This window comes from Orbicella franksi, chromosome 9 (genome assembly GCF_964199315.1).
Source record: "Orbicella franksi chromosome 9, jaOrbFran1.1, whole genome shotgun sequence".
NCBI lineage: Eukaryota > Metazoa > Cnidaria > Anthozoa > Scleractinia > Merulinidae > Orbicella > Orbicella franksi.
In genome coordinates this window covers 15650693-15668226 of record NC_138153.1, presented here as the reverse complement: position 1 = coordinate 15668226, position 17534 = coordinate 15650693, and the positions used below count along the sequence as shown (strand labels likewise).

The 17534-nt window shown below is 40.4% G+C and overlaps 2 protein-coding genes and 1 non-coding gene across 3 annotated transcripts; all 3 read right to left on the bottom strand.

Annotated features, from left to right (window-relative positions):
• Nucleotides 1–520: 520 nt before the first annotated feature.
• On the bottom strand, nt 521–592 carry Trnaw-cca (transfer RNA tryptophan (anticodon CCA)). Its single transcript has one exon. It is a non-coding gene; the product is annotated as a tRNA-Trp (tRNA).
• Nucleotides 593–811: 219 nt separating this feature from the next.
• Nucleotides 812–7706, bottom strand: LOC145497370 (uncharacterized; the record flags this gene model as incomplete). Its single annotated transcript, XM_081477188.1, has 4 exons — nt 812–4637; nt 5799–6037; nt 6621–6732; nt 7425–7706. Coding segments are annotated over 4 exons (996 nt in total), but the record flags the coding sequence as incomplete, so codon positions are not given.
• A 4843-nt stretch (nt 7707–12549) lies between these two features.
• LOC145497170 (uncharacterized) lies at nt 12550–14895 on the bottom strand. The gene is made up of 2 exons (XM_081476973.1): nt 14061–14895; nt 12550–13081 (listed from the first exon to the last, which is right to left on the bottom strand). Exons 1-2 carry the CDS (start codon nt 14247–14249, stop codon nt 12716–12718), a joined length of 555 nt encoding a protein of 184 aa, XP_081333099.1. The 5' UTR covers nt 14250–14895; the 3' UTR covers nt 12550–12715.
• Nucleotides 14896–17534: the final 2639 nt, after the last annotated feature.

The following is a 17534-nucleotide window of genomic DNA, read 5'->3' as shown; positions in this document are numbered from 1 at the left end:
CCAGGTCCAACTAACCATAATAAAATGAAACTTTATAATTTTACCTGCCAAAAATGGTTGCCTCCTTGTTCCTTCCCGCCGGTGGACCCCGTCGGGTTCCCGTCGGGTTCCCGCAATTGTTTCACTCCGACTTTCCCGCCGGTATCGATCGTTCGAAAAAAGAACCGCTGACCAAAAGGACTGAGGCATTGTGGAAGGGTATCGAGAACTGTCTTTAGCGAGAACCTCCAAGAGCCTAGGAAAGCTACCGTCCAGGTAGTAGAGGAAAAGAAAATCACTCTTGATTTATCGGTCGGATATATCGAAACTACTTTACAGACCCTGCTTTAGTTATTTCTTTTTCTTTTAAAGAGTATGCGTATGTTTGAGTGAACGTTCATTAGCCGTTTAAATGTTTCAGGAAAAATGCCTTAAACCAAAAGTTTTACGATAAAGCAGACAAATGAACTTTAAAAAAATATAAATAGTCGATAAAACAATGATTTAGTAAAAATTGAAAAGGAAAAAAAAAAAGATGAAGTGACCCCGACGTGACTTGAACACGCAACCTTCTGATCTGGAGTCAGACGCGCTACCATTGCGCCACGGAGTCCCACCTAATATCAAGTGAATTTAAGTACTTATTTAAATGACGCTATTTCCATATCAATTGTTATTTATATTTGCTTTGTTTTATACCGTCGTAGTGATGCCAACTTATTATTTTCAAGCATAGTAACTTACAAACAAAAGCAAAACCTCCTTTACAAAAGTTAAAGAAATCTACATTTTGAGCTAAAATGTATGAAACCATCAACAGTGACAGGTGGACTGGTAACACTGAATTTGAATATATTTCACAGTACAGTGGAACCCCGTTAACACGACCACCTTCGGACCATGGAAAATTGGTCGTATTAACGGGTTGGTCGTATTAAAGGGGTTCTTTGAATAGGAAAATGACTGTCTGAGCTTTTCTTCGGGCCAGAATAAAGTGGCCGTAATAACGAGGTGGTCGTATTAACGGGGTGGTCGTAAGGCGGGGTTTCACAGTAGTGCAATCGCCTCGAGCCAGTCACTCGAGAAACGAAAAGCATTTCCAGCTAATAAAAAAATAAATAAAACTTCAATATCAGCTGACGTTGAATTATTCATACTCGGCCGCTGTCTAAAACTGCCTCACTGAATAAACAAATTATGACTTTGTTTACCTTAGACGTGTAGCAAGCAATTTAATATGGTTTCAACAGTTTTTCAACAGCCGCCAAAAATAATCATTATTTTAAATTAGTAGCGCTTATATTTCGGACGTCTAAGGCGGGTTCTTCTTCGAATGAGAGCTAAGATCTATTGTTATTATTATTTTTTTCCCTTTGAATTGTTTTTAAGGGGATCGGTTTTACGGGAAAAAAGAGCCCCGTTAACTACCGAACACGCTCAGTTTAAAATGGTCTATTCTTAACCTGTCAAGGGAGATTTCAACCTGTCCCTGCGAAAATAACATAATCGGTCAAGCTGCAATTTATTCAGTTAACAAGAAGGCTTGTTTAGCGCTCATTAAATATGTAACTGCGTTCAAAAGCTGCATATTTTCGGGTTGTAACCTGTTTTGCGGCGTCTTTAAACCTATCTTTGGCAAATGTTCAACTCTAAAGAGAAGTGGAGACAAAATAAGGGCGAAAGCTTGAGACAAACGCGAGTAATTTATGTTAAAACTGTACTCCCAGCTGGGGAGAGAGATATTATGCATCAAATTCTTCCGTCCTAACACCGTTTCCTGGAAGCCGCCCAAATTAGAACACCAAAGAGGCTCTTAGCACACACAGACCTTCGCTCTCTATTCGTATTTAACACGTCCTTGACAAGTGACTTGGCTGGTACGCTTTCAACCACGAAAGTTGTTTACGGTGCTTCTGGACAGCTGGGACACTTTTGGTAGCCCTAAACGGGCTCAAGAAATGGTAAAATCAGCCTGAGGCATCGATTATATTTTTATCAAGGAAGGCTTGTTTTTGATAAGCGTGGTAAACAAGAATCGATTTGCAGGGGCGACATTGAATAGCGACGTTCAAACGTTGTTCGACGCACTGCAGTTTCACTTTGAAATTTCATCTAGAAGCCAAAATGAGCAGCTACTATCAGCAACCTTCCTTCCAACCAGCACATTACTATCCGGTCAACGACACCGGAGCTCATTTTCAAAGAGAATTTCCTCCACCGAATGCAGATGTGTATACCAATCAACCTTACCAACCGTTCCCTATGGTAGCTCCGCAAACAACAGTTTTTATTTACGAGGATCAGCCGAGCTTTCGCCAGAGAGATGACGGTTTATTGGCCGCTCTGTGTGCAGCTTGCTTGTGTTGCTGGCTTCTTCCTCCGTTTCCAACCTGGCATTGTTGATTAATGGCATATCCAAGCAAGGAAACACAAAACAAGAGCAAGTATCAGATTTTGACTTATAGAGGTCACAACTAGCTAGAAATTCGTCACTGAGAATTCTGTACGAAGCTTAACATGCCGTATTTTTCTTCAGAAGTTGACAGCCTTCGCATGGAAGTACACTGCATGTACAATCTCACATCGTTTACGTGTACGATAGCATGGCGGTTTCGACCAGTTTCTTGGTTAAATACTCGGTAAAGCAAGCATTTTTATATTGACACATTCACAATTTGCATAGCGATTTATTTCTGCATAGCTCTGATTATAGTGCAACGAAATTTGTACATAGAAAATTATCAACGAAGATAGTGAAAGCGATTATAACTGATATTTAAAATTGTGCAGTGATATTTTTCTAAATGCACAAAGCTAAATCGTCATCTTTTTTTGACATTGATATTTTTATCACTGGCCAGCTAACACATAGAAATGTATAAACAAAAGGTCGTTTTAAAAACCACTTAAAAATCCGAAGGTAGATATCGCTTAATGCATGTGCTAACGCCGAAACATATTAACATGCAAATTTATTAACATAAATACAGTCCTTTAAATTGTACTATATAACAGTCAGCAAGCGTGCAATTTTAAAATTAAAATGAGATTCTACTTAAATTGTAAACAGTTTTCAGTTTATTTTCGACCGAAGTATTCCCAGAAATGGAATCCCTAGTTAACCCTTTGCACTAACTTAAAGCTGAGGATGTGTGTTTACAGGTAAAAGAGAGTTATCAACTATCATTTCGTTACTTCCTTTTCAGGCTTTGTCTTGCACTACCTGTTACAGTAAGACTTAGGAACCTCAAAAGAAATATCTGCAGTATCGGAAAATTTCCATACACCTTCCCTAAAATGAAAAATATTACAGCCTGACTTTCAGCCACATATTCGATTCACACACTCCCGAAGAGACGATGCCTTTTTCAATGGCAGTGTGCGAATCGAAAAGATGGCTGAAATTCAGGCTGTAGTGTTTAACGTTCGGACAATTTTCAGGCACCGCTGGTCTTAGAAAATTGGCGCAATTCGTGACCCTAATGGAGAGATTAGGCCTCACGTTTACAGACAGCTTTGATTTCCCCGCCTCAAATCGTCCAATAAAATCCTTCGGAAAGATCTTCAAATATTAACTCACACTTGTCGTGAAGGCGTGAAATTCTTCCATGATCTTTATCCGGGCAGAATTTTCAACAGGGGTATTTTTGGCATTTTCTGAGTTACCGACAGGCAGCATATGCCTTCAGTTTAGAATAAGGATATTGTGGCAGAGTTCGAACGAGCATGAACAAAAACAACTCAATGTTAATCTAAAACTGGCTAATAAAGTTATCAAATTCGAAATGGTAATTAATTGTAATAAATTTACAAAAAAAGAAAATCCGCCAGAAGTCCTCCAGTCAAAAGGTAGTTTACCGGCTGCGATATATGGGCAGTTACCCGCAAAATACTTTTTAGCTACGACGTGGTATAGTGTAAAGAGTTAACATAAAAGGTCGTTTTAAGGACGAAAAGGGTTTTTGGTGTAGAATACGAGTAGAAGACGTCAAGAACGCTATTTCTTTACGGATTTACTGGTACCGCTCCCGAGCGGGCAAGATAGCCCGGCTCTTCTTGCCTGCTCGGGTAACACTAAACAGGAAGTTGGTTTATCCTCGCCTCCAGGATTTCGCGCGGCCATTTTTTTCTCGCGGTTTTCTTTCGCGTCACGCACGACAGACTAAGCGAAAGAGGGACTACTCGTAATCTAGTTCGCTAGCTAAGCTGTGACAATATAAACACTTTGTTACTACGTCTCAAAGCATAAAACTTCGCCTGTCAATTGAAGAGCTTCAATTACAGCGTCACGTGATTCATCTCAGCCCCACACTGATCAGGCGGCTGCTTAGTGGCCGATGACCATTGACATTGAAGGCGACTCCTGCATAACCGCTTTCGGTAGATGCTGACCGGAAGTATGGAGAGGTTGTGTCACCACACCAGCTGTGACATTGTTTGTAGCAGTTTGTATATTTGGATATGAAGAAGCCGGAATAGAAATAGGTATTGCAGATCAGTAGCTGGTATTCATAACTTGTGTCTGCTATACCTCCTCCCACCCACAGCCCTGGCAATTGTGCTCTGTAATTTTCCGCGGCTGTAAGAGGGGAACTGAGTTTGTATGTGAAGAAAGCTTTCTCTCCTGTTGTCTCGTCCACAAAAAGAATCTCCCGAAACTGCAAGAAAACAATAATTATAGCCAACGTTTTGTCAAGGGCTATCTCTTAATAGGACTTGCGATCCAGAAGAAATCAAAAGAAGGGTATTTTGCCGTAAATATTAGGGTAGCACAGCATGTGTTTTTTCCGGAAAAGAGGAAGTAAAAGTTTTGGTCCTTTGGTTTTATATAGTTCAACAAGACATGGCAGGCCTTGCCTTATCAAGAGGTCCACTGAAACTCTAGTCTGAAAGTGTACATATCTGAGCTTTAACAAAGTACAACACTAACCATGTTTACCAGCGTTTGAAACTCATAGCCAACATTAACAACCTCTCGATTTACCTTAGCCAGAGCATTTCACTAAGTACACAGCGCCATAATTTCCATCTTAGTCAGTGTAACAAATAACGTCAAGAAAGGCTGAAGGATGAGAGAGTTAATTCTCTGCACCTATATTATCCTTATTCTCAAGATATTTTCGTGGGCGAATTAAAATGCGTGTAATCAGGCTGCCCATGTGAGGACAATTTACGTCGCAGGTTTGGCTTTTTCTTAACATGTATCCGATTTCTGAAGCCGGCGTGATCTAAAAATAACTTAAGAGAGATTACCTTTTATGGGGTGGTATAAACTCTCTTAGCCTTCATCCTCTCTTGACAAGATGCATTACATCGCCAAACACCTCGTGTTATTGTGTCGCTAAGGCCTAGCCCACTCTAGCGACATAATCACATAAACGACATAACGACACAATTACGACACAAACGCGTATGTCGGTAATGTGAACACCGACATAAAGACGTAAGGAAAAGATCAGATTTTTTCCTTATGTCCTTATGGTCCATATGTAACAAAATTAATATTTCTCTTTTTATATTTATAATCTGTACTAACTGATGTAAACTCTTTAAATAGAACACAATAAAGAAAATTGAAGTTGAAGTCGAAGTTACTACTACGGTCATTATGTCAGGATGTTCACACTGCAAACATTAACATAACGGCATAAAGTCCTTCTTATGTCGCTCTCATTTGTGAACTAGGCTTTACAGCTCAAGATATTTCTCGTACATTCATGGCGGCAACCTAACCAAGTTTCTTGCGTCCTCCAAAAGAATTGGCCGTTGTAGAGATGACCGTTCCTAGCTAGAGGTTGGACAGTGAACAAACTGTTTACCTCAATGTTGTTACAGTCCGTTCGGTAGCCGTCTGTCCCATAAGGAAGATTCTCGTTATACTTCACTTCCGTTTGGGGTCTCACTAGATTGTCGGTTGAGTAACACATTGTCCATCCACCGCCAAATGACGTCATATCGCAATAGACCCAGAACATGTTGAGCCCGCCATCCGGCTGTACCTGGTACATTCCATCTTGAGCACGCGGGAATCTTGTCTTAATGTCTCGACAACTCTTTCCTTCAAATTGAGTAAAGAAAAGGAGACATAGCTTTTAACATTGATACGAGACGAAAATGACGTTTATAGTTATTACAAAATTATTTTTCTTTTGCAGTGCTGGAAACCTCTCTCTGATGAATACTGGGATATAGTTCAGTCTGTTTGGATGCCCACGGAAACGCGAAGGCTGGTAATTCAGTTAATCAAGTACGGTCAATTTTACGTTAAAAGGTTTGCGCGTCCCTATAAAAACAAAAATGGCAAATATTTTTTTCTCGTATTCTAAAATTTATTAGTTTTACAATGATATATAGTTTATTGTGGTTTTCTTTAAAGTCGCGGGTACAGAACGATGTTCCCGCGAAGGCACCATTGAAGGTCTACGGTAACCTAAATCGATGCTTGCCTGCCACAGTTTCGCCGCTCTCGCCTCACTTTGTGAACTCAATCGAAGCTTGACTGCGATACTAAATTTCGCCGCTTCAATTTTACAATTTATTTTCATTACTTGTGTTTACTGTAAAATCTTGCTACTCATCCATATTTCATTGAGTTTCAAATTTCTCCATTTCCTAAATTTCAAACCTACCTTTCAATTGGCTGACCTCGCAGTTCATCCCGAAAAATCCCTCGGGACACAAGCACTGGAAAGTTGTTGGCGTCAAGTTGAGGCAAGTGGCGTTGCTTGAACAAGGACTTGATGAGCAACTATTCTATAAGGAAAGTAAAGATGCGAAAAGAAATCACGTTGCACTTAAGTTTTGGATTTTGTAAGTCTTTCAGTGTAAGGCATTCTCAAGTTTTCTCAAAATCAATCGATCATCTGAAGACTGAAAATAGTTCCGGGGGGGTACTCTACCCAAGGTCCAACCCCTTACCCTTTCGTCTACCATTTGAATGGAAAAGGTTCCCCTTTGGTATATCCTTCATTGAAAAAGGTACTCTTGTCACATACCCTCCTAAGAAAGTTGCATCCCTTTTCTAAACCCTTGGAATGAAGTTAATAAACAATATTACCGGAGAACATCAAGCATAACCAGAAGAGATGTTAACCACAAACAACAAGTATTTCGTATTCAGTTCATGTTCACGTCGGTTAGACTTAAATGGAAGATTTCCCTACCCTTGCATACGGCTCAACTTGTGAAATCCATACCCTTTGATATACCTGAAGCCTGAAAAAGGTACCCCTCTCGGGCGGGGCCTCCCCGTATAGGACATTATAGGGTACCCCTAGGGGAAACGTTTCTCTCGAGAAAAATATTCTTCTCCCTGTCTTCTCCACCGTCTTATAGAGCACTGACCTTCGTAAGCAAATCTGATATCTCTTTTACTGACAAAGACAAATTAAAGAAAAACCTAAAACTCGAATTGACGCGCACACAAAATTTATCAGATCGTGTACCTCAGTTCCTCTGTATATGAAGCCAGGCATGGGAACCAAATCATCAGGGTGTCGGAGGTGATCCGAGTTGCTGAGCTCACATACATGTCCATAATCCTGGTAAGGTCCCAGGTTGTAAGAGAGGCACTCCAGCTCTTGGTAACATCTGATTTCGCATTGGTCGTCGTTGTTCACTTTCACCGTTCTAGTCACGTGACCAACTAGGGCTTTGTCAGCAACATGAGACAAGTAATGCAATTCCCGGCATACATCTGGAAACACAATTGCCACCGACAATCGCAATTAGTGACATAGGTATCTGTGGGAACACTTATAAATGAAACTTTACCTGTTTCTATAAGACACATCGACAAAGAGACTAGTTTTCTGATAGTTTTTAAAATCATTTTAAAAACGACCTTTCGGCGTTTCTGTTATTTTCTTGAAAATAACTATTAAAACAGATTTCCACGGCGTTGAAAAGCTTTGTTTTTCCGCGACAGGCGACTTTTCAAGTCACCTTTTCGTTTAATTCTTCAAGAGGGTTTTGTTGAATTTACTGATTGTGTTTCAGTTATTATGTGTTTATGTCTCGTTCGAGAAAAATAAAGAATCTAAAAGCATGCTAATGTCGACTCATGGATCCTACTGACCTCAGGGCCTTCAATACATCTCTTCTTTCATAATTTTCGTTCAAAGTGTTAAAATATTGGCCCACTTTTTTTCGTGCCCTTCATAACCAAGAATGTTTCAGTCTTTCTTCTTTCAAACAATAACCATGTAATGACTAAACAACTGGTCAAAATAAACAGAGACATCTATTGGGTATCTCTTGGTATCGGCTTAACGATTGCAACATTTCAACACCCCATATCGCGCGCATTATTGTTGGGCACAACATGTTGCGGGTGTTTGGCCACCCTGTTGCGATATGTTGCGTGTTGTTGGCTCAAGTTTGAAAATGATCAACACCGCGCAACAGGTTTGCCAAAAGCGCGCAATCTGTTGCGCTCAACAATATTGCGATATGTTGCGTTGAAATGTTCCAGGGAATGTTGCTACCGTTTGGCCAGGGCTTTAGATTCAGTTATTAAGGGCAACTTGACTCTTGAAGCATCTATATAATATAATAGTGGGATATTTTAAGGTTAGTTGCGCCGCTAGGTTTCTCGGAACTATTTTTCCTGTTTCGATGCTGATCAAATGATATCTTCAAAGACGCACGTTTTTTGATGTAGCTGTTTTGTTCTTTAGAGAATTATCTCTCGTGATTTTTTAAAAAAGTCTTACATTAAGACTTATCAATCGATATTTTAAGAAAGCTTTGAGTTCATCCATATTCTCTGGAGCACCATTATTTTTTCGAATGTATTTTGACATTTTCCAGTTGTATTTACTGTTACCTTGACTAACTTCCTAACGGGCGTCAATCGAGATAATGAAACAGAAATTGGAATCTAATTTTATAAAAGCGCTTTCCTGGAAATAGTGATTTTGGACTTCTTAACTTGTCGGCACTTTGTAGTTTTTAGTTTTCATCTTTTGTTCACACTTCGAACAAAGATAAAATGAAACGTGTCCTTACCGCAACGATTTTTTTATAAACTTAGTGGTGACTTTTGGAATATGTTTGGATACGAGAGCACGTGCTGTTAATGGAACAAGAGATGGAACAAGGCCCATGCCAGAATCTGAGAGAAGCCAACCCACGAAGCTGGGATTTTGCAATCTTGACTTGTAACACTTAGGCTGTAAGGAATTTTTGACAACAACTTTTCTTGACGTCAGTTTTTTCACGCTTTTGTGCTCTTATTGATCATGATTTTGGTCCTAACATTGTCAAAGTAGCTGTGGATCCGCGAAGCGATAGGCGAGTAGATCTGCAGACTATTTTGTCAATTTTTCTGCTCTCGCTCGTTGCGTCAGCATCACATAGATTACATATTCATGTGTCTGTCTGCTTATTGACAATGAAAATTAGCCAATCAGCGCGCGAGAATTTCTGCAGTTGTTGTGAAAAGCAGATAATCCCTTTCGGGGTTATACGCCTCTGGTTTTAATAAATGGAAACAATATTCTGCCTTATATTTTCCTCACTTTGCTTTATTTTGGTCGACCACCTAGAACTAGATCGTGGAAATATGAGTAGGAAATCTTTTCGTCACTGCGTATGACCTCGAAGGAAAATATGCTAAATAGCTTTGAACGCGGTCGCAGTATTCCATGCCAACTGCGCATGTTATTACCGGCATTAGCGTAAAATTAAAAGTTGACAGTATGACGGGGATGTGTGAAATGAATTGACCGCAGTTGTTGCAATCAGTTGTGCAGCTGTCAGAAGTTGTAAGAAGTTGTAAGAAGTTGTAAGAAGTTACTAGAGTCGTTGAACTGAAGAGTTGAGAAATAAATTCAAGTAACCAAGTTTAACAAGTGCAAGTTGGAGTGACGGCTAATTCCCCTACAAGTTGCGTCAACAATAGCATGCTTACTCGACTCTGCGTAAATCCAAAAAATACTTAAAAAGAACTTGGCCTGATAATAAATCACCATATTATATGGCTCGCTCCGTGAGCCGGCAAGATGAACCAATTCCTTCGCTGTGATTGGCTACCCGCGCGGGCAAGATGGCTCTATCTTGCCAGTTCGAGACCACCCGGTGTATCCCGCAAGAGAAATTTCACCGAAATTCTTTACTGACCAAGCTCCGTCTCGGTCCGTAAGCACGCAAAAAAAACGAACTTGGCCAATATCCAGCCATCTTGACCAAACTACCTTGGTCAATAACACGTATATGTTGACTACCGCTCCATTCAATTGCGCTTTATGAACGTGTTAATTGTTTATACTTAATGTGTCTAATCATAATGCACTGCTTTATGAACAGCTGCTAGTTTTACTTTAGGAAAACAAGTATATTAGCGCACAGCATTTTCCCCGTTGTCGAAATCAAGATCTGCGGTTGTATCTATCTATAAAGTAAATTATAAAAATGTGCTAACTGGCGGAGAGACTGCAGGAACAAAGTGTGCCTGTTTCAATTTTCAAGCCTTGCATTTTCCTGTTTATAGACTTCAGTCAATAATACTTCTCAAATACTTCAGACGAAACAGGAAGACATTGTAATTTGCTAGGCCAATACAATAAAAAATCCGCGTGTAAGAACCTAGTGGTTTAAGAACCTCCCGGCAGAAATTTGCCATTACAATACCCAAAAATGCGAGAACCTGTTAAGCCAAGCAAAATAAGCAGGTTCTTACATGTGCGTTACAGCTAAATTATGATAAACATTTGAGCCTAGTTTGCCCGACTTTAAAATATGTAGGTTCTTATACGTGGATTTTTCTTTTACTGATCTCGCAAACGTACAAACGTTGAAGCATTTTAGTATTATTCGACCAAATGACAACAGTTGTTGCTTCGGACTTCAGATGTCGACAAGACTAACTGAGGGGATGACTAATATTCGACCATATTCTGAAGCGAAGTTTTACTAATTGTAAAGTAAAAATGCTTACCGCCTCCTTCGACGCTTGACAGATAAATTGTAGACGATATGATTATCAAAGAGAATGGAACACAGATTATAAGCATGATAAGGAGATGAAACTATCCTCTGCGCTTCCTTTCATAAACCAGCTGCGCGCCTGCTCTCAGCTACACTAGGAAATTTTCTTCGGGTTAATTAAGTGGTATACAGTTTGTAGCCATGACAACGTTAATATACAAGTAGACCTATACAGGAAATCTTCTTTTATAGCCAAAAAATCTCCCACACAAGATTTTCCAGGTAAAGTTAGTGGTTTATTTTCTATCATCTTAAAAGTTTCAAAGAATGTAGCATTGCTGTGTTAGATAAAAAATTTGGGTTGTAATTTAAAATTAACTAGCCCCTTATATGCTAATACCAATTAAACCCTCAGGGGGATTAAAAGTATAATGGGAACACCTTAGCCTGCAGAGCAGGCGAGATTTTTTCGAGCGAGCGCTCACATCGTAAAAAGTTTCGCCGCCATCTTGAATTTTTCATGCAGTGGAAGACTGGGGAGAGAAAGAAAGTTTTACCAAGGGGGTGAATGATAGGCAAGAGGAAGGACAGGGGAGGGGTGGAGCGAAGAAAATCTCATATTTCCCCTCCCCCATCCCCCACCGTCTAACATGGCGGTCTAACATGGCGGTCTAAAAAGGCGGTCGCAAGGTTGTAACGCTAACTCGCCCCAATAAGACGCCTGCACTACAGGCTAGGAACACCTCTTCTGAAAACAATGTTATGTGTCAGAATTTTTTCTTTTAGCTGTACTATGTTGTCAAGTATTTAGCTGAACAGCTGTTCAGGACCACAAGATCCACGAGTGTTTATGGAACCTTGCCCAAACCAATGGAAGAGACATGCCTATGTCATATTGTCGTTCCATGTTATACCATTATCTTCAAAAAATGACGTAAACTATTTACAAATCTGTTTAATATATGCCATATATCTATTTTATTTAACAAGAAGAAAGGCCCCTCGCGTGTCAGGATTTCGGGACTCGGTCTCGAAGATACTGACCAGCGCATGTGCATGCGCAGCGCTTTCCCGTCCCTCAGCCGCTTTCCGTCCCTCAGATACCGCAATCCCTATTTTTGTCAGTAACAGGAATCGCCCCCTTAAACTACTCCAATTCAAAAGTCCCACGATTTACGTCCACGGTCGTTCTGTTCAGACTTTGAATTCATCCCGCTCAAATCTGACTGCCTGTTGGCGTGAGAGAACTTGCACTCTCTGCATGTCCCGAAAGCTGAACGGGCCAGAGGTTATGAGTCTTGCTGTTGACAAAAAGTGTCGCGGTCTCTAGGAAAGAGATAGAATGAGCGCAACAAAATCCGTGCAGAAAACACCTGTGATTGGGTTTTTAACAATTGAGGTGGCCCCTGTTATAAACCTGGTGGTTTTTATGGAGGTCGTCTCGCCCTATTGGTGCAATTGAAATTGTTGTTATTTTATATCCTTCTTTTTAATCTGGTAACCTCTCACTTTTTTTTTTTTTTTTTTTTTACTTTTCCTACTTTTTTTTCTTATTGTAATCTATTTATTAATAGAAACGTTTGTTCTTAGATCTTGATAGACTGGCCCGCTTAGACTAGCACTAGCTACCCGGGCGCCAGTATAACTATAAGAATGTAAATTTTCGAACCAAATAAAGATTGACTGATCGACTTTTTTGTTGTGGCAAATAAAATAATGATGGTGACGATGACGGCGATGACGACGATCACAGTCACGATCACGATGATGATGTTAAACGTGCGTCGTCTATATTCGGCTGCTTTTTTTATCTCAGCCCTACACTGATCAGACGGCTGCTTAATGAGCGATGACCATTGACATTGAAGGCGACTCCGGCAAAACCTCCTGAGGTAGTTGCTGATCGGAAATAGGGAGAAGTTCTGTCGTGACACCAGTTGCCACAATGCTTGTAACAGTTTGGATATTTGCCGGATATGAAAAAGCCGGAGTAGAAGTTAGTATCACAGATCAATAGTTGGTATTCATAGCTTTTGTCCGCTGTGCCTCCTCCCACCCAAAGTCCTGTCAGTTGTGTTCCATAATTTTCCGCGGCTACAAGAGTGGAGTTGAGCTGGTTTGAAAAGAACGCTTTTCCTCCAGTTGTTTCGTCCACAAACAGAATCTCTCGAAACTGCAAGCAAAGGAAGAAAGAGCATTCGGTAGACAAAACAACACAAACACGCAGATGAAAAAAGAAATGCTAAAAAAAGATAGCGATCTGGAAAGTGTACGCTCTATAAGGGTCTCAACCGCCAACCGTCCAAAATGTGATATTTTTACCGTCAACCGTCAAATGAGCGAGCCAATGTCAGCCGTCAACGTAAACGATTGGCTAAAATTGGATCAAGTTATGTTGTTTATAAATGATCGTTTTAATAAATCACAAAAATACATTTATGCGCAAGTTTTTTTAACTTAAAGTCTCGGGAGCAGGCGATTAATACGTCCAGCGGTAACTAGGGCAAGTAATAATGCTATTTAGACGCGTATTTGAAGACCAAAGACCTAATTTTTGATGCACAAACTATAGGACTAATTATATTAGATTATTCGAATATGAGCAAAGTTGTATCCTTTTATGGAATATTACAGCCACATGTGCGCTTTGGTTTCGTTGTTATAAATGTCATTCCGAAAAATTACCGTCAATCGTCCAAGCGACACCCCTTATTGAAACCCTCCTCTCTAGGCCCTTTGCACAATACGATCACACGGTATAAGTTCTGCCATGCTGGATGGCAAACTGCGCACTGGGAATTTCAAAACAGAGACATTTTAAGCTTGAGTGTGTATAATTGCTTTCTGTTAGAAGTCCCAGTACGCAATTTGCCATCCAGCATGGCAGATCTTATACGATGTGACGTGATTGTTTTGTGCAAAGGGCCCATTCACAATCATCAACAGCTCTTTATCGAAAACTCCCCAACGGGTTTGCCGCGCGCGTTTCAGTCTCTGCGTACAAAATCTCGCCAGCTACCAGAGATTTGGGCCTTCATGTTATATTCTTTTTTCAAACCTGATTTATATACAACGGCGCATTTATGTTTGTATTTATTTCTGAATTTACGCGTTTGGTTTTCCTTGTCGGGGCTACTTTTCCTTACAGTTACCTTAACATTGTTACAGTCCGTTCTGTAGCCATCTGTTCCATAAGGCAAATTCTCGTCATACGTCACTTCCGTTTTGGGATTCACCAGGTTGTCAGTTGAGTAACACATTGTCCATCCCCCGCCAAATGACGTCATATCACAATAGACAGAGAACATGTTCAGCCCGCCATCCGGCTGTACCTGGAACATTCCATCTTCAGCATGAGGGAATCTTGTCTTAATGTCTTGGCAGCTCTTCCCTTGAATAAAGAAGGGGTAGTATGAAAACGGATAGCAAAAACTGATGCTCGAGATGGTGGGTCAGCAGATCCACTCAGCTCTCCCTAGGCCTTCTCCCATCCTGTCAGCAATTTATTAAACGTGTGGTCGAATTAAATTTATTTTTCTTTATAACAGACTGAACCTGAGCTGAGCTGCCACCTACCAGTTTCACAGTCCATCCCGATAAATCCCCCAGGACACAAGCACTGAAAAGTTTCTGGCGTCAAGGAAAGGCAGGTAGCATTGTTTGGACATGGACTCGATGAACAGCGATTCTACATAAAAAATGAATAAGGTATTTATTCATTATTGGTAAAAATCTACTAGTGTTCTATCATGAATGCCGTTGTCTGATTGGCCACGTTACTCACTATCTGTTCTGTAGTAGATATTGAATAGCCTGGCAATGTGTGGTTGTTGACAACCAGCCGGCTTCCTTGCGTTTTCGCAGTGTCTGTGAAGAGGATTTAGCAAAAGCAAGAGACATGTAAAAGTTTTGAACGACTCTTGGATTATTCGCTCTCGATTTCTATGCGTGTTAGTTGGTTCGGTTTCGCTCTCAGAAAACTGCTCGCTTCTGGTAACAAATAATGTGCACGGGATTTATACGAATACATCTTCGCAGAATCAAAGAGCTATGACGTTTTGTCAATCTAACTTTGATCCTTTACACGACAAAAGTTCTTGACAATAAATAAATTAACTAAATTACAATATTTAGAGAGGAAGCCACATCAGCCTTAGCTGGTTTTCATGAGTTTCCTTTATCTTGCTTGAATTGGTATAGTCCGTTTTACAATTGTGTGCTTAGTTACCTGGCCTATGAAGGCAAGCGAGGCTTGAGGTGACCTTGCTTTGATACAGACCTCTCTGCTTTTTTCATTTAAATGCCAACTGGTTAGCATAAGAACAACTTGATTTACACGACAAAAGCAGTGAGGTCGACTTTATCAAAACAAGGTCACTGAACAGGCAACTGTAGAATGGTCTATTTGGAGTGTTGGTTTTTTGTAGAGGGAGGAAAACAGGAGACCCGGAGAAAAAAACGTCGGAGCAAGGCGAGAACCAGCAACAAACTCAACCCACATGTGACACCAGGCCGGAGTTGAACCCAGGCCACAATGAAGGGAGGCGTGCGCTCTCACCACTGTGCCACCCTGCTCCCAATCCCGGCTCCCCGAGGGAGGACTGGTGGTTTTAGATGTCTTGCTTTCAAACAAACCTTGGCAAGAGAGGAACATAACCACAGTTTGTATCCGGTGTACCTCATTACCTCAGTTCCTCTGTATATGTAACCCGGCCTGGGAACCAAATCCTCAGGGTTTCGGATGTGATCTGACTTGCTGAGCTCACATGCATGTCCATTAGCCTGATAAGGTCCTAGGTTAACAGAAAGGCACTTGTGGTCTCCATAACATCTGATCTCACACTGATCACCATTCTCCACTTGCATCGTTTCAAACACGTGACCACCTAGGGCTTTGCCAGCGACGGCAGGAAAGAAGTGCAAGTATCTGCATACATCTGCAAATCACAGTTTATTAATTCTACACTTTTGAAGCACATGGATCCATCAATGGTCAGCTTTAATTTTGAGACCTTGAATAACCTTAAGAAAGAGGGCTTGGCCTTTTTTCTGATCTATCGCTTTTTTGCTCTTGAATTGTTCAAAGTGACTGAAGACAGATTCCGTGCTCTCGTTGATCTTACGCTTAACTGAGCGCTCACGCAAAACTTTGTGAAAAACTTGGATACAGTCGAACCTTCGGTTGCGACCTCCTCTCGTAAGCGACCACCTCTCCTCGGCGACCAGTTTTCCAAAATACCAAAAGTTTCTAAGTCAAATCACTTATTTGGAACCACTTGTAAGCGACCACCTCTCGTAAGCGACTGAGACCACTTTTAAAGCTAAAAGTTTGAAATTTTCTATTGTTTTTAACCTCTCGTAAGCGACCACTTGACAGACAAAAGAGCGTAAGTTGGATAATAAGATGTTGTAGCCATATCGCATTCCTGGGTAGTACAAGAGACGGAAATTTCTCAACGGTAAGTACAGGATTTTTTTCTCGAAATTTACTTTTTGCATAAATAAAACATTTAAAACATGGGATAAGTCTCTGCAGTTACCAATATGGTCTAAGCTCTCGTGAGCAACCACCTCCTGTATCGACCACCTGGGCTTGACATTTTGGGTGGTCGCTTACGGGAGGTTCGACTTTACCATACACCTTATTCCAAAATGGCGGCCAATTTATTATTCTTTTGTTTGGATTTTAATTTGCCCTCTTTGCCTCATTTTCACTTCAAAATTCTTTTCTATTTTGTACATGTTGACGAGGCAAAGAGGGCTAATTACCATGTAAACAAAAGAATAATAAACTGGCTGCCATTTTGGAATAAAGTGTATAAAAATCGCCACTTCACTGTAAGAGACGCACCCGCAGGGAATAATGGTAGCTGTATTCATCAAAACAAATATCTAGACCAAGATGAGGAATACAACAACAATGATCCCCTTCAGGCACATCTCGTAGAGTGAATTATACATTGTCTTGTTCCAGAGACTGACTTGCAGTTTAGTCGATAAAATAGAACAATCTGCCGTCTCTATGATATATCACTGTGTCGGCCATTTTTCAGCCATTTTTCAGTTGACTGAAATGAAAACGAGGTATTTCGCGCAGACCATAGTAATAGAGGGAGCCTGGTAAACATCAAAGGAGCCAACAAAGATAGCTAGATTTCTCTTAGAAGGTCCACGACCGTGCACAATCTTTTGTTTTGCGCTCATACAGTAACGTAAATTACGAAACCAAAATGTTTCTATTGGTTAGTTCCTCATTCAGAAGTAAACAACTATTGTGCCTTGTGCAAGGTGAAGGCCAAAAAAGTGAATAAAAACAGACAACATTCATAACCATTTTTTCCTGAATAACTAAGAGCAGACGGATCGTAATGATTCATTTCGGAATTGCAGAGAAAAAGTATAGAATAGGGAGAAATTATTTTAATTTTGTTGCCAACAGCAGTTAAACTAACTTTGTTTTTGAGTATTAATTCATGTACAAAACCTGATGATAAATAATTATTTTAAATGACTTTGCTCTGTCCAAATAAAGGAATATATCAAAATACTATCATTCCGTTTTTTTCAAGGCGAATTTGGCCATGAACTCCATACAATAGCTGAAAGAAACTGGTCAATCTTTTGCC